Genomic DNA, 19,750 nt, shown 5'->3' with positions numbered 1-19,750 from the left:
GAGAACCTTCGTGAACTTGGCCGATTGATTTTAAATTTCTTGTTTTTTCGATCGAAAATTAAAAAAAAAACGTGTAAAATAGCCTATAGTTACTTTAGTTTTACGATTCCATTAATTTTTTAAACGCCTTTATGTCAAATATAATTAGCGGATTTTTTTTTTCAAATTTCAAAATATAATGGTTTTTGCAAAAGCATGTTCGGGAGTCTGCTACTTATTTTGGCTTAGCCCAGCTTAGCCACTCTAGCACATTTGAAAGACGCAATGTTCCGGAATGCATTTGGATTGTAAACAAAAAAGTTGTGTTTTAAATTTCTATTATGAATACATATGCTCTACATATGCTCCTTCCTCAAATCTTTCTCGAGTTAACAGCGCCATCATCTACATAATCTACGTGGCCACTTGGTGAACTAGCATCCACAGACGAGTTTCTCGCTCGTCGTGTGAAATTTGGGAGCAAGGAGACTATAGGGAAAAGGAGTCCAATCTCTGTATTGGGCGCCTGTTAGAAAAACGTCCGTGAAAATGTCGGGAACCCGGGTTCGAGGAACGGCCACTCGCGTCGCATTGTCGTTTGTGTACGGATATATATAGTAATAAAATCAATGTCGTTGGTGAAACTGACCGCCATGGCGGCCGAATCGTGGATTTAAAGAGCTTTCGCGCCTGTCAAAAATTGTTGAATCAACGATTATGAGTGCTCGTAATCGAAAATACTAATATGTATTGTAATAATATTCTCCAGCAACGTAAAACCCTGTGCTTTACACATTCCAAATATCAGCTTATCTCCCCTCGTATGTCGCGCTGCTAAGAAAAACCATAGCATCCGGGAAATTGCCGGTTCACATACTCATGTCGAAAGAAATTTTTTGTCACAAATTTTTTTTTGCATGATATTTATGAATATTTTAAAATTATATTGATAACTATAGCTTTTGTGACCATAGTTACTGTTTCATAAAACCTTAACATATCAAGCGGCCCGGATAAGCCAGTAGCATTTTCTGCCGTTTAGGATATCATTAGCTTACGTGGTGTAATGGTTCAATGACGGGCTCATACTCGTGGAGTCCGCGGTTCAAATCCTCCTGTGATTTATTTTTTTTTCATCATAGATAGTTATTGTTCTGACTATAGCAGAAATTTTAAAAAATCAATTGATTTTGTTGAATTATGTTTTTTTCATTCATTCATATAAAAAATGACTGCAATATGTTAATTTATTTTAACAGCAATAGCCACTGTGTCAGTGTATTCCATTTTACAAAGATAGGTTAGACCACGGCAACCACGGTTAGACCCACAAAAACTATCAACAGTGTCAGCTGGCAGCAACGCATGCGCGTATATAACGCGTACATAATGCGCATGCGTTAACCCGTACACTACCTGCAACAGCGCCGCTCGAGAGGAACCCTCTTTCCCGACACTTTTACGGACGTGCCCGATTGCCGAGATTGGACTCCTTCCCTATAGTCTCCTTGTTTGGGAGGTTCGAAAAAATGGCTTGCTCGGCGATACGATCCCCAATTTTGCGTAATAAATCGGTAAGAAGTAACCAATTGTTCTTTGAAATCTTCGTCTTCTTTTGTAATTCTCCTTTCATCCAGTATTTTGAGAATCTTCTCATTCGCTCTGAGTTTTAATGCTGAAAGACTGTTATGTAAAAGCTCTTCTAACTTCGACGTAAAAAAAACGTCTTAAATGTCTGAGTTGTGAATTTTGACAAATTTTTGTTTCCCCTTATCAATGAGATATCCGTTTTAAAAGATTCCATTAGTTTGGAAAATTATTTGATACTTCAATGAAATATCATCGAACGCATGCGTTTATCGATTTCTGTCACTTGACTCTAATCTTTGCTTATGATGCGAATTTTATTTTCTGATCATCACGTTAACCGTATTTGCTCGATACCCAGGTGCGCCACTACGCGTTGGCTGCAGCAGCTCAACATGCACCAGCCACTCTCTCCGACGTTCAAGTTTTGGGCAACAAAGTTACTGTTGCTGCAGTAGAAAACAACAGTCCTATCGCCCAAGTCTCTGTCGTCATTCGGTATCTACTTACATGAAATTTTCAAAATATTTTCAATCCATTTATTTCACAAGAATATCACTGATAGTTTCATTTGATTGAAACTGACCTCTCAAAATTCCAACACAAATATCCCATGAATGAAAGTGTCGTATTGAAAATATAAAATAACAGTGGATGATATAATACATTTTAGAAATGATCCGTGAGAACGACTTCTGTGTCAGTAAAAAGAAATTTTTTATAGCGCTGGCTCACGTAACGAGACCTATGACACTCAGGGCATCAACCATCTGTTGCGTCTGTCTGCTGGTCTCACAACTAGTCGAGCTAGTTATTTTGGTATAACTCGCAATCTTCAACAGCTTGGAGGAAATCTGACTGCTACAGCTGATCGTGAGACAATTTCATACACCCTTCAAGTCACCAGAGACAAACTGTAAGTAAATCAAACTTTTCTGTTGACATCTCGCCAAACAATTATAGGTTTAATCTTATAAGTAAAAATGATTTCTCCCATCAATAGTGGGGAAGCACTACAATATTTGGAAGATGTCGCTGTGCACCAGGTTTTCAAGCCATGGGAGGTGGCAGAACAGTCAACACGAATGCGTTATGAACTTTCAACTTTACCAGAGACAACGCGCATTATCGAGCTTCTGCACAAAGCAGCTTTCCGAAGTGGATTAGGCTATTCTCTCTATTCGCCTAAACGTCAAATTGGGAAAATATCATCTGAAACAGTGAGTTTACGACTATTTGTTTTCCAAATAGAAAGTAAAGCTTTTTTAATCATTGCTGTTGCAAATGAAAATGGATAATACAAAAGAAAATTCTTTCTTCAAAGCAGGCACAAAGGGGAACCCAAATTTATCAGATAATCATATTCGGAAAATATGAATCTACTTATGCTTATATGGTGAAAGTGGAAAAAATATTTTTTCTTCGCAGTTGCAACATTATTTCAACACGTGGTTTTCGGGTTCACGATGCGCTGTAGTTTCGACCGGAGTTTCGCTCGGAGAAGTATCCGCGTTTGCTGCCAATTTGAAACTTCCGGGTGGTGATTGTTCAAGCCCAGGATCAAAATTCTGGGGCGGTGAAGTGCGTAAAGAACGAAATTCTGAACTCGCGACAGTCGCAGTAGCTGTAGAGGGTTCGGGTCTCGATAAAGAGAAGGATGCGTTGGCATTCGCAGTTTTACAACAAGTTGCCGGTACAGGCCCACGCGCTAAATGGGGAACTAGCACAGCCCCTCTGTACAAGAGCGTTGCTTCGGCTGCTGGAAGCGATCCTTTCGCAGTTTCAGCTATCAATGCGAGTTATTCGGACGCTGGATTATTTGGTTTCATACTATCCGCTCCCGCCAATGTTGCTGGTTCGGTAAGATGCTCCATCCACAGTTACATAAAAATAATCAAATGAGCGATTACAAATGAACAAAATTCTATTTTCGATCCAATCAAATCGTTTCAATTGAGAAATATCATATAAAATTAAATGTATAAATACGAAAATGGTAATAAATACTAATGATGTTTGTCGTACTTGTCGATTTCACACGAAGTACATAGAGAGTTATGTTGAGAATCATATTTTTGTATCACCGTAGTTGACAAAAGCTGCTTACAAGTGGTTTCGGACACCTAGTCTCACCGATGCTGATGTGAATCGCGGTAAAACCGATCTCAAGGCTGCTATTTTATTCGGCAATGACAACAATTCGTCGCTTTTGGAAAGTCTCGGTCAACAAGCCGTACTCAAGGGACGCGTTGTGTCACCTCTGACCATTGCCAACGAAGTGGACAAAATTTCCCTCAATGATGTAAAGAGCGTGAGTGATTTTGTAATATTTGACTATTTGTGAATTGTTTTCACTGGTTTGCTTTTTTTTTCGAAAAAAGTGTTTAATTCGAACAGCTCAGACTTGGGAACATTTTGTTAATTTTTAACGAACGGTAAAGTTTATATCGTTTTTTCCTTTTTGGTAGGTTGCCACGAGGCTCAGCGGAAAAGTTGCAATGGCATCAATCGGTGATCTGTCCACTGTTCCCTACATAGATCAACTGAATTAGATATCGTTGAATCTAACATTCCGATGTCTGTATTAGTAACAAACTTTCTCGTATTTATCAAAAACAACCGAGAGAACGATCGTCAATCGCGGGATCATTAAAATGAGCCAGCCCGTGAGCCGTTTCATCCCCTACAATTCATGTAATTGTGTACATACTAAATAAAGTTTTAAATAGTCAATGGGGAAATTGTCTCTTTTTTTTTTATCGTCATAATAAAAATAATACTTTTTTGGTATTTGTTTTTTTTTCTCTCAAATGTATTTTCAGTACAATTGCACTTCTTCTATAGAATAAAATTTATTGAAATCCTTTATCGAAGTTTTTAGAGGTTTTCTGTTGATAACTTGGAACAACATCGGTCTAAGATTTTCAATGTCCCGGAGTAACTGAAACTGTAGAAAAACGATGGTTAATTAAAAGGCATTTTATAAAATAAAATAGATTCGTTTGGGTGACTAGGAGTTTGAAGTATAAAAATAAGGTAAGAGAATTTACAGCTTGTGAAGAAGACCAGAATATTGAACAACAGCCGGTTGTTTGAGTATTTCCGTAAAAAAAAAAAATTCGATAAATTTCCGGATTAGTAAAATAATGCTACTAAAGTTGTTCAACTATTCAGTGCATTTTCGTTATATTTCATTTTTCAGTCCCAGAGACAATGTCACTAAGTGCATTATTAATACATGAATGATAAAATAAGTTTCTCATGGGGGGAAAAGAATTGAACTGACCTGTTGATCGAGAAGAGCGGCCAACTCATTGAGTACATCTAAAACGCCAGGATCTTGGGAGAGTAAGTAATTTTGATAATGAGAATCGAGTAGAAGGCTGCACCACTGATAGATTTGTTTCTCGTCAGGTTCTATGGAGTGATCCAAAAAGTCTGAGTTTTTCAATTTTTTTATCAAATACCTCGTGAGAGTGAGGATTTCGCTGAAGCTTAATTCGGATTTGAGATAGGTGATGAGTGAGACATCGGATAAAGTGAATCGAAACAATCGGTCGAGGAAGGCATGACGAGAAAAGGAAGCGGTGTAAGATTGTCTCTTTCCACCGGAATTTCCGTTTTGGAGAGGACGAGAAAAAGCTGTTTCTGGCGTTTTGAGACAAAATGAAATGAGGTCGATTAGCAATTTTGCTGGCAAATCCTCGGAATGGTCGAGACACCGCACGATCGTAGAAACGTCCTTGAATTCGATAAGTTGAGGAAGGAAAGTACAATGAATCACTGTGTCGTCGGCGCCCTCCTCCAACGAAATGTTTATTTGGTTAATGATCCTCGAAGGTATATCTTTCGCAAATATTTTTGTTGGGGACAGTGAGTCTTTTTGCCAATGTTTAACGGTGGATTCTTGGATGACGACAACCTCATAGTCGTTGTTGCCATTCTTGTTGGCTTTGAAGTTCAACGAAGAACCTATTATGGGTTCAAGGCTTTGAGGGGAAAGGCGATACGGAGCTATCGCCAAGTGTCTGTTAGCCGCAAGTAGAAGTTTATCCTCGATCCGCCATAATTTAGCGTCTTTTGTGTACAATTTAAGCTTTTGTACGGCTTGCACGATTTTAAACTGAACGTTATAGATGAGAAGAACCGAGCCCTCTTCCTGGGCATCGGCTCCATACGCGGCGATCCTCGATTCGTTCAATGCTACCATTACTACCGGATGTTTCGTGTTTATCTCTGTGACAACGCTTATGAACGTGCCAGGTATCGGAGTTTTGCAAGTTCTTATTAAAGGATAGCTGTACAATCTTCCGTGTGACCAAAGAGTCAACAGAGCAACATCACTTCTTTCTTGCAATATAACGTGACCTACCAGGAACTCCGAGGTACGCTTCAATTCAATTCTTGTCGCGTGTTCCGGATCCTCCAAACACGTATCATCGTGCAAACCCACTACAATGTAATTGTAACATTGATCCGTTTTTGTCAACGCGCACAAATACGTTCTACTTTCGAAACTAACCAATTGACAATTCTGTAATTTCTCATTGGACTTGAGGATCCCTCTGGATGTCCATGTTTTTCTGTTCTCCAAAGCCCATTTCAATGATGCCGTTGCTCCATCTTGTCGCACTAAAATTGGCGAATTACCCTCTAAAGACAATATCGTGTGGAATGGCTTACTAAATTTGTATCTTTTCACTTTGTCCAAATCCGTTTCATCCCCGTTCCATACTCTTATATATTTTTCATTAAACACAGCTGTATATTGGCTTGTTTTTTTGTCATACGTAACTTGAGTCGACAGGCGTTCTTTGCTTGACCAACTACTGACTTGTTTTAGATCTTGAAGCTGAAAAGCAGATATAATTTATTTACATTTCTTGTCGCAGTGCTGTTAATTCGTTTGATCAAATGAAAAATTGTTTCACCAATTGTTTACATTAGCAGGATCTACTGTAAATCGAGTCATACGCTGATATAAGAAGTAAACATTTTTGCAATACATTTACATTCCTGAATCGATGGGGATAGTTAACAATTTGAAAAATCGGATGTTAACACTTTTCAATTAATAACGTATAATTTATTATTCGTACCAGCATTATTGTCAAAAGAAAAATTCATTTACAAATCGTGATAACAATTCGGATCTACAAAAATAGTGTAAAATATGAGTTTCTAACCTTATAGCGAATAACGATATTTCTGCCGAGTGTTACTATCACACAAGCAGAATCGGCATCTTGTTCAACTCCAAGTAAGCTTTGTTTATCGATCAGCGGACACAATGTATAATAAGAACTGAGTTTTGCCATTTTATAATTGTTAGACAAATATTAAAAACAGCAATGAAAATTTGTTTTTTCCGAACGCACGAGCATGGCGATGATGGCAACGCGGTTTGTCGGCGTTGTCGCGCGGTTCGGAGCGGGGGGGGGCTAGTTGTTGGCTGCTAGCGCCGCCGCACGATTGTTCTCCGTTTTGATGCTTTTCAAAAATACCGCGAGGTGACGCGTTCAACTGATTGGCGCGAATTTCAAACGCATTCAAATGTCCTGTGCCGTATCCCGCCGTGTAGTTATTGACGGACATAACTCACAGAGGTTGAATAACTTCGGTCATTATAAGAAGTTGCGTTCGCGTTGAAAATATCTCACGAAGCGAGGAGCGAATGAATTTTAATTTATCGGATTATCCATTCAACAATTAATTGTCAATGGCTTCGCTTCACCAATTTTGGATTGAATAATCGATAACTTCCGGTTGGAGTAACGTCAATGATTTTACAATAATTTTGTCCTGCAGTCGTGTTTTTGTTCTGTTATTATTAATGAATTGACGTATCACACTACAATTGGATTTATTAAACTATTCAGAAATAGCTCCCACAGATCATTTCTAAAATATTCTATATTTTTTATGTTATTTTATATCTTCACTGTTATTTTATATCTCCAATCTGACACTTTCATTCATGGGATATTTGTGTTGAAATTTTGAGAGAAGTCGGTTTTGAGATTACACACTCACCACGAAACTTTTTATTTCATCCATGAATGTACGGAACTAATCTTACAATCATATAAAAAAATTGAAAAATCAAGTTACATTATAGAAAAATGGACAAATTGAGGAAAGGAATTTTGCACTTTTGAAATTTTCGCCGGTACAAATTTGCACCAGTGTCGTGTCTACGGGCTAATCAAATGAAACTATAAGTAGAGAAACATTGAAATGGTATTCTTCTGAAATAAATGGATTGGCAATATTTTGAAAATGTCATACCGAATGACGACAGAGACTTAATATTATTGGTATCGGGCAAACACGGATAACGCGATGAACAGGAAATAAAATTCACATCATAAGCAGAGACTAGAGCCAAGTGACAGATGTCGATAAACGCGCGTGTTCGATGATATTTCATTAAAGTAGGAAATCATTTCATTTTGACGCAAGGCAGCTGATTTTTTTTTCATTTCTTCTCTAAAAGGAGTTTCTTAGATATCTCAATACGTTTCTCATTGAACGTCAGGTATCCCTACGGGGCAGCGAGCATCAACGTAGGTGGACAAGTCCAATCGGTAGGCTTCATTCTTGACGAAAGTACAAGACGTCAAATAGGCTGGCAGCGACCGCCGGAAATCTTTAAATTGACTGATCGATGAGGAGAGTTCGGGCCATAATATCTTCGGAACCTTCATGCCCTGCGGTGAGAAAATATAATTTCACGTATCGTGTTTCATCAGGATTTTCAACGACGCACATTCAACAGTAATATTTACGAATCCAATTAAATTCATAAAATAAATCATTGCATCATTCGTGATTTCATTGATTCAATCGGTGATTGATTTAATGATTTGATCATTGAATCATTGCTCAAATAAAACGAGGATTTTTTTTCTTGTACGTCGAACGGCACTCACGTTTAGCAAATACGTATTAAAGCGCTCGATGTTGTCTCCGGAGCTGCATCGGCCAGCTGCCGTTTTCGAGTCTTCCAATCGTCTCAACACAGTCGAGATTACGTTCTCGATGTATTCAAAGTATCTTTTGCCTTTTTCAGATTGCTCATTTACACAATCCATCAGATTACGCTCCACTTCGGTAACTGAATGTCCCAAGTTTGTAAGCAATAGTGAACAATTTGAATTCTCATTGCTAGTTTTGGTCTTCAGTTGGTAAAACGCTCGCCGTTTCTGTGTGTTAGAAAGTTCGTTTATATGACGTTGATGTTTTTGATGAATCTTCGCCAATTGAATAGGGAATCACGAGAGACTTTCTAACATGGCCTACTGTTTTGATGGTAGATTTTCACACATTGCGCTTGATCGTATCAAGTATGCACCATATAAATTTATAAAAATCTTTGTAATCAATAAACTAACTCACTTGATTCAAATCGTCCCACATATCTTTGAGTTTGCCTTCGCACAAGTCATCGAGCTCATTAATTATCGATGTGAGATTATTTTGTGCGTCCTTTTTCAAATTTTCCATTTCCTTCTCGATTGATTTTAAACTTGCCAAGGGGTCTTTCATTTGCTGTTGGGTCTGTGGATCATTGTTGTTGTTCTCGTCATCGTGGTTGTGAATTGCTACTCCGTTTGTCACCTAAATTTTGTTCATGAGTTATTAGATCGAAGATAAATTACTCTGTGATTCGATGACACTGAGGTTTGCAATGTCGGAGTCCAACGAAATGATCTGAGAAAGGCCCAAGCAGGCCGATGGCAAAAATGGGCCTTGTCTCGACGGGGAAAAGAGGGAAAAATGAACTTTCGAAATTCGCAATTATCTTTCCGACTCGACCAAACTCGCATCAGTGAACATGTCGGCAAACATTCCGAAATTTTCAAATTCAAATCATCAATGCACTCGAATGTTCAATTGGAAGAAAAAAAAAACAACAAACTTTCGCGCACTTACAGCGATGAGCAAGGAAACCCACAAAGAAATTGCAAATATCACCATTTTTTCAAACTCCCCTATATTCGTACTCATTGTATACTGAAGGCAGTTTGAAGAAAATTTCGTTTATATACTGTATTACCGATCCACCTTGACGTGGAATTGATAGGGAAAAATTTAAACATGTGCTACTTACACTTGTACAAATAAAACTAATAATATGTCATTTGACAGCTATCGTTCGAATTGATAATCGTTGTGTAACTCGAATATTCCAAAGACTTCTTTTAATTCGCGGGGAATTTCCTTGTGTACCTAGACTGCCCAGCCGATGAGTAATCATTAATCGACGAAATGATCGGGCGTCCTTCCCTCTTTTCAGCGGTACTTCATATTCGGCTCACGTATTTAAATGATAGTTTCTATGCGGATGAGACCAGACGCGTTGCTCATAAAAACTCGATATGTTGAGCGTTTTCCTTCTATTACTCAGAGCTGTTCGATCGTACGTTCTTATTAATCGATGTAAATGTCAAATTCTATTGGACAAAGTTATCGTATTAGATAATCTCATTATTTACGAGCAACAATAGACGGATCATGCGATACGCCATCAGTCAACCAGAGACTCCAGCGGTTTTTTTTATCAGTTCTTGATTATTTTACGGTTGAGCAAATGAAATTTGAATACTCAACATTCGTTCGAGCATCGAAAAATCCACGCAAGAGAGAGAAAATTACGAATACTGGAAATAATTGTCGAATTCGTGTAAGAATTTTTTCAGATAACGAAAATTCTTATTGCTACAACGAAGCAATTCGAAGTGATGATGATGCTTGAACGAATGAAGAAATACGAAAAATTTTCCCAAATCATTTTGAATCTCTAAAAATGAAGACCTTTTATGATTCCATCTCTTTAATCGAATCGTATAAAATAGTATAAAAATGTAATTTTTCTTTTTAAATCGTGGATGTAGGATGCGATGAATGAAATATTTTCTCCATGTGAGTAATTCAACGAGACGCGGTGCGAAGACGAGCGAGCCTCGATTGCTACTTAATCCTTCGAGGCTTAGCAACCTCATGCGTCAGGGAAACGTGGCAACTTTTTTCTTCTGCATTCGTGAGAAATTTCGCAAAAGAGATCACTCTCGAGTGATAATGTTGTCTGACTCGTGATAAGCAGGTCTCTCATTGTGTTTTACTGGCAAAAGAAGCGAAAGTGCTTGCACCGTAGCAAAGATACAAACTAATAGTCAGTCGTGTTTGAATATCAATCGGTATGGCTAAACTGCAGAATGGAAGACGCGTGAGTGCCTGTTTTTGTAATAAGCAACGTTCGAGTCCGTATCTTCGATATCAAACGGTCCCATAGTTCAAATATAACTTGCTTCCCATTATTATTTTCAACTGCGACACTCGCAACAGTACGAACTTTGATAACTGTTCAGGAAAATGGCGCTCGTGTGAACGGTGGATACGTCAGCGATGCCGATTTTCAAAGTAACAGAATTTCGGTTATCGAGGATGCTGCAAGGGTCAGAGAGGTATTGGAAGCGCTTACTCGATGCACGATAAGCAACGTTCGCAATGTCGTGCCATTCGAAAAGAAGAAAAACCTACGAAGGCTCAACCAACTCAAAACATTAATCATTTTTGTGTTCGTCCAGTCGTCGAAGGACCATGAAAAAACAGAATGGAACGGCGGACTAGAGTTTTTGATGGCTTGCATCGCCTCGTCGGTCGGCCTGGGAAACGTCTGGAGATTTCCTTTCACAGCGTACGAGAACGGGGGCGGTGCCTTCCTTATCCCGTACATAATCGTACTGATTTTCGTTGGGAAACCCACTTACTATCTCGAAGGCGTACTTGGACAGTTCACGGGAAAATCGTGTGGCAAGGTCTGGTTAATGTGCCCGGCAATGAGAGGTGATGGAATTTCAATTAAATTTCATCCGCGATTCAGAATAGACGGAACTTGCCAATAACAAGTCCAATTTCGGTTGCCCTACCGAGCAGCGTCGTTTTCTGTATCAATTTCAAATGGCTTTTGTACTTTGTGTAGTTTTCGTTAATAACGAGAGTTTATGCAGGGATCGGTTACGGTCAGGTGATAACCGCATTCTGGGTCGTCACTTATTATTGTTCGCTGATGGCATTGACGATGTACTATTTGATATCGAGTTTTGAGAGTGTTCTGCCTTGGTCGTACTGCCGAGAGGATTGGACGAATTGCATCGACACTCGGAGCTCGCTCAATCGAACTTTACCGGAGATACAAAATTTCAGCAGTTCGGCAGAAATTTACTTCCGGTCTGCAAGAAAATAACATTATTTCTTCTTTTAAGTAACAATTGCTGTGGATAAACTAATGTTGGAACGAGGAATTTTTGAACTAGAAAAATCGTCCTGAACGAAGCTCCCTCGATCGACGACGGCCTGGGACTGCCTTCGTTGAAGCTCTCGCTCTGCCTCGCGGCCGGCTGGCTCGCTGTTTTTGCCACTCTTTGTCGTGGCGTGAAAAGCACTGGAAAAGCCGCTTATTTCCTCGCGATATTTCCTTACGTAATTATGATCGTTCTGCTCGTCAGAGCAGTCACCCTCGCAGGAGCGATCAAAGGAATATTATTTTTCGTGACTCCCAAATGGGAGAGTCTTTGGCAAGCGAAGGTCTGGTACTCGGGCATCACGCAGTGCTATTTTTCCCTCGCAGTTTGCTTCGGTCCGATTATCACGTACTCGTCTCACAACAAATTTAGACACCCCGTTGACAGGTAATTATTCGCAATGATTCTTATGCATCGCAGATAAGAAATAGACATTATTTTCCTGGAATAAAATTAATAAAAACGACATTCAGAGACGTCATGATCGTCACGACGCTCGATACTTTTACCAGTCTCATGGCTGGCTGCACGATTTTCGGGATACTCGGAAATTTGGCTCACGAAATGGGAACCGACGATATATCGAGTGTTGTTCGGGGTGGCACAGGACTCGCTTTCATCTCGTACCCCGATGCCTTGTCCCGATTCACGGTAGTCCCGCAGCTCTTCGCCGTTATGTTTTTCGTCATGATGTTCGTACTCGGGACCGGAAGCGCGATGGCACTTTGCGTTGGTATTCTCGGCATACTTTGTGACCATTTTCCGAATACGCAACAATGGAAAATGGCGCTGATACTTTGCATCGTTGGCTTCCTCTTCGGTCTCCCTTACGTAACCCCGGTAAGTTGGAAACTCACTCATCGCATCGTGTTATTCGCTCCTACACGGAGAAAACGCTTTCGTTTTGTATTGTAAGGAATTTATTATTTTTCAAGAATTTTCAAAGTATTTAGTCACCGATTACAAAGAGCATAGTATTTTTTGAATTGAGCTATTTTTCGTCCCTTCAATTCTAAACAGCTTTATGTGGATAGCAAAAAGTGAGGCACGTGAGAACTATATTTCGTTTTGTTTTCGAGTGCTATTCATCGTCTCAGACTAGCACTTACCGATGAGTGAAAATTTATTGTAAATCACAAATTTTCACTGTCAGCATAGTAAATTCTATAATAAATACACGAATGCGCACCGAATACGTGCGACATTTTACCGTAAATATAGTTTTTTTTCCGGCTTGCACGAGCATGCTTTACAAAATATAAACATTTGACGTGACTAAAAAGATTCTTTACTATGCTTATAGAGAAAAAGACTCTTGGGTCTTTTTACTATGGTGGATGGAACAATTCTTATTACTGCTCCTCGTAATTAATGCTGCAATCCAGAATTTTCGGCCTCGTTTTCTCCGTGTATGCTCGCACACGAATCAAATTTATTTCGCTCTATTTTCGTTCTCGATTCGACCGATTTTCACAGTAATTTTTTTAACATTTCTCCATGTAAGCCTTTCAAAGAGCCGATTCTTTGTCTCTGTAGGGTGGTCAGTGGTTCGTAACGCTCATCGATTATTACGGAGGTACCTTTATCGCCCTGGTAGTTGGTCTTCTACAGATAGTAACTGTATCCTGGTTTTACGGCCTCGGAAATTTCCTCAACGATATCGAATTCATGCTCGGTTCCCGTCCCAATCTTTACTGGAGGTTGTGCTGGTCCATTATCACTCCAGTTTTCATGATAATCGTTCTCATCTACACCGTAGCAACTTACATTCCGCCGACTTACGATGGCATGGAATTTCCGAAATACGCTTATGGTAATTATTACCGAGGACGAAACATTATCCGAAGCATTTTTGTCGACGATTCGGTCCAGTTGAACTCGAAAAAACGTTGCTTTTTTTCAGCTACCGGATGGACTATTTTGGGGCTCGGTATATTGCAAATTATTGTTTGGATCGTTGCCAAGCTTTGGAAAAATCGACGATTTTCACCGATCAAGGTACGTTCGTCTTTTTCCTTGTTGAATCGAGGGATTTCAAAAACTCGTCATTTTTCAATTAACAAGAAAAATCGACAACGAAATTATGATCCCTTTGAGATTCCATTATCAATTCGAAGAATCCCAGTATTGAGCAAACCTTCAGATGTTTACAGATGCTTTCGTTCCCTCGAACAATTGGGGACCGAAAAACCCTGAAACGAAATTGGAATGGAAGGAATTTATTGCTGCCAAGAAAATCACGTCTAAACGAGGCCTCAAAGAATTATACTTTGGATAATGCGTCACTGTCACTAATCTTTCGTATTTATCTTTAGTACGTATGCACGCGGGGCTTCATAAAAACACGCGATACGGATATTAAATCAGCCCATGCATGTTTCCTGTCTTACAAAGCTTCGTCATACGTTTTTTTCACTGTTGCATGTGTATTCGCGGTAAGAAATCCGTTTTATGCTTGACCCAATTTCTCTGAGGATTTGATATAAAAATACACGAAAATTCAGACGCACATCAACCGGCACAAAATTAGTTCATTTATTTGTGATCGTAATTGACGGAGGATTGTTCGTTAAAATACGAACAGCCTGGTTTATCTGAACCATGCGCATATTCCGGAGATTAGGCGATGCAAGAGTCGCGCTCCATGTGTGCGTTTAATTGCCCAAATAATTACGACGAGCACGAATAATTGCTCGCAATCTCGCAAAATCTATAGCGCGAGCAAAGAGTCAAAAAAACAAAACATGCATGTTTACATCTTGATTCCACATCCTCTCGAGACGACAATAAAAAAAAAAAAAAAAAAACAATAAAATCGTTTTTCTCTTGGATTTTCATTACATCAACCTACGGCTCTCCTCGCGATTCAACAGACGAGGCAACCGAAATGACTGAGATTAATAATGTTTTTTCGAAAAAATCGACTCTGGCTGAAGCTTGGAATTTCTGACGTCAGCGTTATTTCCCCGTTGTTCAATCAGTAATTCATCGATGTCCGACTAAATACTTTGTTTCGATTAATTCCATCGTTATCCTACCCACTGATTACTTTATTTGGAAGCTTTCAGTGCAATTCGAGACGAGGACTTTGAGCACATTTGTGCGTACCGCTTCTCCTATCCGCGATCAAATATTTGAAGAATTACTTTAATTTTCCACTCGGTCGAACGGATTTCTTCAAATCCGTGATCTTGAAAGAATTAACTTTATGGTGTGTTCGAATCTTTATTTGGAGACTTTTATTTTTAGCGAATAACGAAAAATATTTTTCATCAATCGTAGCGAGTGTACTGCAAAAAAAATATGTTCGTCTCGAAAGACTTTTCGAGAAAGATGCGAAAAAGTTGCTCCCTCGTTCAAATGCGCCAGCGTCCATGGAAAAAAAGGACTGGAATCGTTTCGTCTAGCATGTTGAAAATGATAAAAATGACAGAGTAAAGACTCTCTACAGAAGAAAATGAATAAGTTCTGATGGAAATGCTGAAATTCAGAGCCCTTGTGTGCACAGTTGTGCGCTGGATTGGAATTGATACCAAGAATTTTTCGCTCTGAACGCTCATAGCACGAACGAATCGTAGCAGGATAAAATTCGTTCTTCGCCGCAATGAACGACCTTGAAGATCTCGGATAACCGAACGTGTAATCTTAATCGATCTGTCACGTGTGCGCAACTAAAAAAATAGAGCGTATACGAGCCAGAGTATTTTTTTTGTTCATAATACTATCGCATATAGTCGCCCCGTTAAAGTGTTGCAGAGTGCAAAAGAAAGATTTACAATGCTCGCACAAATTGGGAATGCCGGCGAGGCGAAGAAACATTGAATCTGGACGAATACAGATTCTCGCATTCGAAGCGTGTAGGTGCTGCAATTCGCGCGTACGCGATCGACAGATTAGCGCGAATGCACGTACTATTTCGTGATTGTAGTCACAATCAGTCGCACGAGTGCGCTCCAATTGTACGGACGCAATACTACGAGTGTTTCTTCTTGTTTCTTTTATCGCAAGATCGATTGCCAAAATTCTCCTCTATGGCTAAAGTATTCGCATTTATTTCACAGTTATAAAACTATGAAGGATGGGAAATCGAATTGGACACGAGGTTTGAAATATTTTCAATCAAAATTATGCCCTCCGAAGCCCCTTTTCGCGTGTCCGCGATCCTGTTGAGCGCTCTTTTTTTTATATTTAATTTCAATGAAATAACCCCCCTAAAAACACCGTTCTGCATTCCAATTCAATAGAATAAAGAAAAAAATTCTGAAATCGTCCGCGCGTACACGCGGCTTTCTTAGAAAATTATGAAAGCCTGATCCACGGATGAGAATGTGCCTCGTTAGAGAACAGCCGTACAAACGTTTGTCGAGTGTATCTAATAAAATTTTTTGTTTCATTCATTTGCGAGAGAAAAAATGCTAGTTCCCACTGTCCACATTTGGAGGGAGGAACTCGACGTTCGACGAACGTCTATGTGATAAAAAAATTCTCATGAAAGCAGAAATCGAAAAATTCGAACATCGATGGAGCGTCCGGAGTGTTTGCAATTTCGATGGCAACAAAGTCACCGGAACACGAGTGTGATTCAGCGGAGGTAAATCGGCGATGAAAAATACGAAAAAAATAATCGAATGCACAAAATATTTGAAGATTTGACGAAAAAGGTGGTTTTCTCGTTGATTCGCAATCGTCAGACTCGCGAGACGTCGCCGGTGACGGGGGGTCAGCAAAACCATGGAAATTTGTCAACGGATCGTGATGAGTGGGGAAGCGGGCTAGAATTTCTCATGTCCTGCATCGCCTTTTCGGTTGGTCTCGGTAACGTTTGGAGATTTCCGAATACCGCGTACGAAAATGGTGGCGGAGCTTTCCTCATACCGTACGTCATTGTGCTGTTCATTATCGGGAAACCTTTCTACTATATGGAAATGATACTCGGACAATTTACGAGTCGTTCTTGCGTGAAAATCTGGTCCGTATCGCCGGCTTTTAGAGGTCAGAGCTCCTCGCGTTCACCAGTAAATTTAACTCGTATTGAAAAATGAGAATAATTTAACGATTGATTCAACAGGTATCGGTTATGGTGTTACGATTTCCGTGTTTTCCGTAGTCACGTATTACTGTGCTTTAATGGCGCTCACGCTTTATTACCTGATAGCGAGTTTCAATTCACCTTTGCCATGGACCGTTTGCTCGGAGAAGTGGGCCGAAAACTGCTTCGACTCGACAACGGCCGGGACCGAGACTAGTACAAATGTTACTCGATCGAGTTCAGCCGAGTTGTATTTCCGGTGAGTCGAAGCGAACGATTCGCAGCTAGATTATTTCCGCGGAGAGAATTAAACGGTAATATTTAGCGGGAAATTTACAAAACGTTTAGTTCACAATGCAGGAATAGATCACTCGTTTCCCCGAAATTCGTAGCACGCTGAAACGTCGTAAAATTCACCGTGACGTAAATAGTATATTACACACCTAGGACAGGAAAATAAGGAAAGTCTCAGATCACATGTAATTGTCGGCCGAGGCGAAGCCGAGGCTGACAAACATGTGGTCTGAGGCTTTACTTTTTCCTGCCCGAGGTGTGTATACGATTTTTCTGTCCGACGTAGGCGGAATGCGGCAACTTCGGCCCGCGCAGCTGAAAAATTTATTAAATACTCCGCTAAAAGTTCCTACCGTGAACAATGATAATTATTTTTTTTATATGAGAATTCAATTTCTTTCCCATAATAACATGATGAATCTCGTCACCGCACTATCGTTACTGGACGCTAATTTTTCAAATTTAATTCTCTCCGTCTCGATCCCCATCGATTATATCTCCTCGTTCAAACATATATTATTGATAAATTTGTAGGATCGTCGTACTAAAGGAAACCGGCATAAATAACGGTATCGGAATACCATCTTGGAAACTCGTTCTCTGTCTTTTGGGCAGTTGGATGAGCGTTTACGTGGTGGTTTCACGGGGCGTTAAGAGCACCGGAAAAGCTTCGTATTTTCTCGCCTTGTTTCCTTACGTTATCATGATTTCTCTTCTCGTACGTGCCGTTACGCTCGAAGGGGCAATCGATGGTATCATTTTTCTATTCAAGCCAGATTGGAAGAGAATAGCCGAGCCTGGTGTGTGGTATGCCGCTGTAACGCAAGCATTTTTCTCCCTCGGAGTTTGCTTCGGCGGTGTCACCATGTACTCGTCTTACAACAATTTCAATCACAACGTTGCGCGGTACGATTCTTCATGGGAGAAACCAAAAAAAGAAAACAAATCATAGAAATTCGTCGAATTTTATTTTCACAGGGATTGCGTAATCGTGACGACTCTCGATCTTTTCACGAGTCTCATCGCGGGAACCACTATTTTTGGGATCCTCGGGAATCTTGCTCACGAAATCGGCTCCGAGGATATCAGCAGGGTCGTTCGTTCGGGGGCAGGTCTCGCATTCATCTCTTATCCCGAGGCACTCGCCAAATTCACCTTTGTCCCCCAAATATTCGCAGTTCTTTTCTTCCTCATGCTTTTCGTGCTGGGAGTCGGATCGGCTGTAGCGTTTTCCAGCGTAGTTATCAGCGTCGTAGCCGATGAATTTCCGGAGTTGCACCACTGGAAAATAGCACTCGGAGTTTCCACGCTCGGCTTCCTCATTGGGATTGTCTATTGTACGCCGGTAAGCATTCCCCACCGGAGACCATGATTACAGAATTCTTTTTCCTTCCTCTTTTGTTTTTCGATTAGTGATTCGTTTTTTTTTTTTTTTTTTTTCAGGGGGGCCAATACATCCTCAATCTGGTCGATTATTTCGGAGGCACGTTCATCATCGTTTTTCTCGCTTCTTTCGAAGTTATTGCGATCTCATGGGTCTACGGTATGCAATTGGAAAACTATGTTCAAGACAAGATTGGCTCTCTGTCGATCACGAGGATGAGTTGATGGGAAACGATTGATTAAGCATACGCTTTGAACAGGGGTGCAAAATTTTCTGGACGACGTAGAATTCATGATGGGACGAAGGCCTTCGATCTATTGGCGATGTTGCTGGGGCTTTCTCACCCCATTGACGCTGCTCCTGATCCTCGCGTACTTTCTCCTCAATCTGAGTCCTCTGAGATACAACGAAGACTACTATCCACTCGCGGCGAACGGTATTCTCTTCAAAAAGCACTTGCCCTTGTAATTTCAACAATTCCATTTATTGAAAAGAAAACCCCAACCATTCAGTCGCTGGTTGGAGTGTCTTGGCTCTGGGCGTTGTTCCGTTGCCGCTCCTCATGCTCGTCCAGATGTTTCGACACCGAGGAAGCTCCACTTTCGAGGTAAATTCAATGAAAACATGCAAAAATTAGGCCCGCGTGACTGAGGAGGGAGCTGGATATTTAAAAATTCTCATTAAATTAGTCTTTCAAGCCAACGCCTGATTGGGGACCAAAAAATCTCGAGACTCGCGACGAATGGAGGATCTTTAAGGAGACAAGGATCGTGGCACAACGGAAGGTTGCCGATTGAAACAAATGTCCAAAATACTCGGAGCACCGTTTACCGAAAAATCGCAATAGTCGCGTAGATTTTTTGTCTCTGTTTCACGACGTAAGAAAACAACGTATTATTTTTTCATGTTTTCTTTATTATTAATAAATTAATATATTATATATGTCTGATATATATACATAATATATGTATGTATATATACATACATACGTTGTTGTTGTTGTTATTGTTGTTGTTGTTGTTGTTGTTGTTGTTGTTGTTGTTGTTTTTAATATGTATATGTATAACAGCGACAAGTACAATATATCATCATGGTTCGCGTCACTAGATTATACATATGTATACATTTGAGGGCATACATGTATATAATCAAAGTCGGAGATCCTTATCA

General features: G+C 40.0%; 5 protein-coding genes across 11 annotated transcripts; 3 read left to right on the top strand and 2 right to left on the bottom strand.

Annotated features, from left to right (window-relative positions):
* The first annotated feature begins 405 nt into the window (after positions 1–405).
* Positions 406–4,299, top strand: UQCR-C2 (Ubiquinol-cytochrome c reductase core protein 2). Its single transcript, XM_043425208.1, has 8 exons — positions 406–452; positions 1,491–1,553; positions 1,928–2,064; positions 2,291–2,482; positions 2,570–2,786; positions 2,995–3,426; positions 3,656–3,877; positions 4,035–4,299. Exons 2-8 carry the CDS (start codon positions 1,509–1,511, stop codon positions 4,116–4,118), a joined length of 1,329 nt encoding a protein of 442 aa, XP_043281143.1. The 5' UTR covers positions 406–452; positions 1,491–1,508; the 3' UTR covers positions 4,119–4,299.
* A 57-nt stretch (positions 4,300–4,356) lies between these two features.
* On the bottom strand, positions 4,357–6,989 carry LOC122414196 (nucleolar protein 11). The gene is made up of 3 exons (XM_043425207.1): positions 6,753–6,989; positions 4,853–6,418; positions 4,357–4,513 (listed from the first exon to the last, which is right to left on the bottom strand). Exons 1-3 carry the CDS (start codon positions 6,882–6,884, stop codon positions 4,385–4,387), a joined length of 1,827 nt encoding a protein of 608 aa, XP_043281142.1. The 5' UTR covers positions 6,885–6,989; the 3' UTR covers positions 4,357–4,384.
* Positions 6,990–7,125: 136 nt separating this feature from the next.
* LOC122414199 (uncharacterized) lies at positions 7,126–9,810 on the bottom strand. 2 transcript variants are annotated; one of them, XM_043425210.1, is made up of 4 exons: positions 9,680–9,810; positions 8,965–9,186; positions 8,499–8,771; positions 7,126–8,276 (listed from the first exon to the last, which is right to left on the bottom strand). In XM_043425210.1, exons 2-4 carry the CDS (start codon positions 9,112–9,114, stop codon positions 8,091–8,093), a joined length of 609 nt encoding a protein of 202 aa, XP_043281145.1. In that variant the 5' UTR covers positions 9,115–9,186; positions 9,680–9,810; the 3' UTR covers positions 7,126–8,090. The 2 variants fall into 2 exon arrangements, with proteins under 2 accessions (XP_043281145.1, XP_043281144.1); XM_043425209.1 differs by lacking the exon at positions 9,680–9,810 and adding an exon at positions 9,502–9,565.
* Positions 9,811–10,662: 852 nt separating this feature from the next.
* LOC122413008 (sodium-dependent nutrient amino acid transporter 1-like) lies at positions 10,663–14,664 on the top strand. 3 transcript variants are annotated; one of them, XM_043423066.1, is made up of 9 exons: positions 10,663–10,795; positions 10,938–11,033; positions 11,157–11,387; positions 11,552–11,799; positions 11,886–12,260; positions 12,347–12,713; positions 13,410–13,686; positions 13,777–13,871; positions 14,027–14,664. In XM_043423066.1, exons 1-9 carry the CDS (start codon positions 10,769–10,771, stop codon positions 14,186–14,188), a joined length of 1,878 nt encoding a protein of 625 aa, XP_043279001.1. In that variant the 5' UTR covers positions 10,663–10,768; the 3' UTR covers positions 14,189–14,664. The 3 variants fall into 3 exon arrangements, with proteins under 3 accessions (XP_043279001.1, XP_043279000.1, XP_043279002.1); XM_043423065.1 differs by having other exon boundaries at positions 11,157–11,415; positions 11,580–11,799; XM_043423067.1 differs by having other exon boundaries at positions 11,157–11,415; positions 11,580–11,799; positions 14,017–14,664.
* A 1,136-nt stretch (positions 14,665–15,800) lies between these two features.
* On the top strand, positions 15,801–19,522 carry LOC122412878 (sodium-dependent nutrient amino acid transporter 1-like). Of its 4 annotated transcripts, none has more exons than XM_043422838.1 (10): positions 15,801–15,975; positions 16,372–16,464; positions 16,535–16,865; positions 17,029–17,161; positions 17,731–18,102; positions 18,175–18,541; positions 18,640–18,764; positions 18,838–19,016; positions 19,093–19,187; positions 19,270–19,522. In XM_043422838.1, the coding sequence occupies exons 1-10, from the start codon at positions 15,952–15,954 to the stop codon at positions 19,375–19,377; spliced, it is 1,827 nt and encodes a 608-aa protein (XP_043278773.1). In that variant the 5' UTR covers positions 15,801–15,951; the 3' UTR covers positions 19,378–19,522. The 4 variants fall into 4 exon arrangements, with proteins under 4 accessions (XP_043278773.1, XP_043278770.1, XP_043278772.1 ...); XM_043422835.1 differs by having other exon boundaries at positions 16,942–17,161; XM_043422837.1 differs by having other exon boundaries at positions 15,802–15,975; positions 16,565–16,865; positions 16,942–17,161.
* The last annotated feature ends 228 nt before the right edge of the window (positions 19,523–19,750 follow it).

This window comes from Venturia canescens, chromosome 7, assembly GCF_019457755.1.
Source record: "Venturia canescens isolate UGA chromosome 7, ASM1945775v1, whole genome shotgun sequence".
NCBI classification, from domain to species: domain Eukaryota; kingdom Metazoa; phylum Arthropoda; class Insecta; order Hymenoptera; family Ichneumonidae; genus Venturia; species Venturia canescens.
The sequence above is the reverse complement of the archived record's forward strand: the minus strand, read 5'-3'. Positions and strand labels throughout refer to the sequence as shown.

Bases quoted from the DNA above. Each gene is read 5' to 3' on its own strand.
- LOC122413008 (XM_043423066.1), top strand. From the start codon at position 10,769: ATGGCTAAACTGCAGAATGGAAGACGC. The intron at 11,800-11,885 runs GTCTGCAAGAAA...TTTTTGAACTAG, and splicing joins TCGGCAGAAATTTACTTCCG to AAAAATCGTCCTGAACGAAG. The intron at 13,872-14,026 runs GTACGTTCGTCT...AGATGTTTACAG, and splicing joins GACGATTTTCACCGATCAAG to ATGCTTTCGTTCCCTCGAAC.
- LOC122412878 (XM_043422835.1), top strand. From the start codon at position 15,952: ATGGGAAATCGAATTGGACACGAG. The intron at 15,976-16,371 runs GTTTGAAATATT...TCATGAAAGCAG, and splicing joins GAAATCGAATTGGACACGAG to AAATCGAAAAATTCGAACAT. The intron at 18,103-18,174 runs GTACGATTCTTC...TTATTTTCACAG, and splicing joins TTCAATCACAACGTTGCGCG to GGATTGCGTAATCGTGACGA.
- LOC122414199 (XM_043425209.1), bottom strand. From the start codon at position 9,546: ATGGTGATATTTGCAATTTCTTTGTGGGTTTCCTTGCTCATCGCT. The intron at 8,772-8,964 runs GTGAGTTAGTTT...TCTAACACACAG, and splicing joins TGTGGGACGATTTGAATCAA to AAACGGCGAGCGTTTTACCA. The intron at 8,277-8,498 runs GTGAGTGCCGTT...TTCTCACCGCAG, and splicing joins TTAATACGTATTTGCTAAAC to GGCATGAAGGTTCCGAAGAT.
- UQCR-C2 (XM_043425208.1), top strand. From the start codon at position 1,509: ATGGCTTGCTCGGCGATACGATCCCCAATTTTGCGTAATAAATCG. The intron at 2,065-2,290 runs GTATCTACTTAC...AATTTTTTATAG, and splicing joins CAAGTCTCTGTCGTCATTCG to CGCTGGCTCACGTAACGAGA. The intron at 3,427-3,655 runs GTAAGATGCTCC...GTATCACCGTAG, and splicing joins CCGCCAATGTTGCTGGTTCG to TTGACAAAAGCTGCTTACAA.
- LOC122414196 (XM_043425207.1), bottom strand. From the start codon at position 6,884: ATGGCAAAACTCAGTTCTTATTATACATTGTGTCCGCTGATCGATAAA. The intron at 6,419-6,752 runs GTTAGAAACTCA...TCTGCTTTTCAG, and splicing joins ATATCGTTATTCGCTATAAG to CTTCAAGATCTAAAACAAGT. The intron at 4,514-4,852 runs GTCAGTTCAATT...GTTTTTCTACAG, and splicing joins CCGCTCTTCTCGATCAACAG to TTTCAGTTACTCCGGGACAT.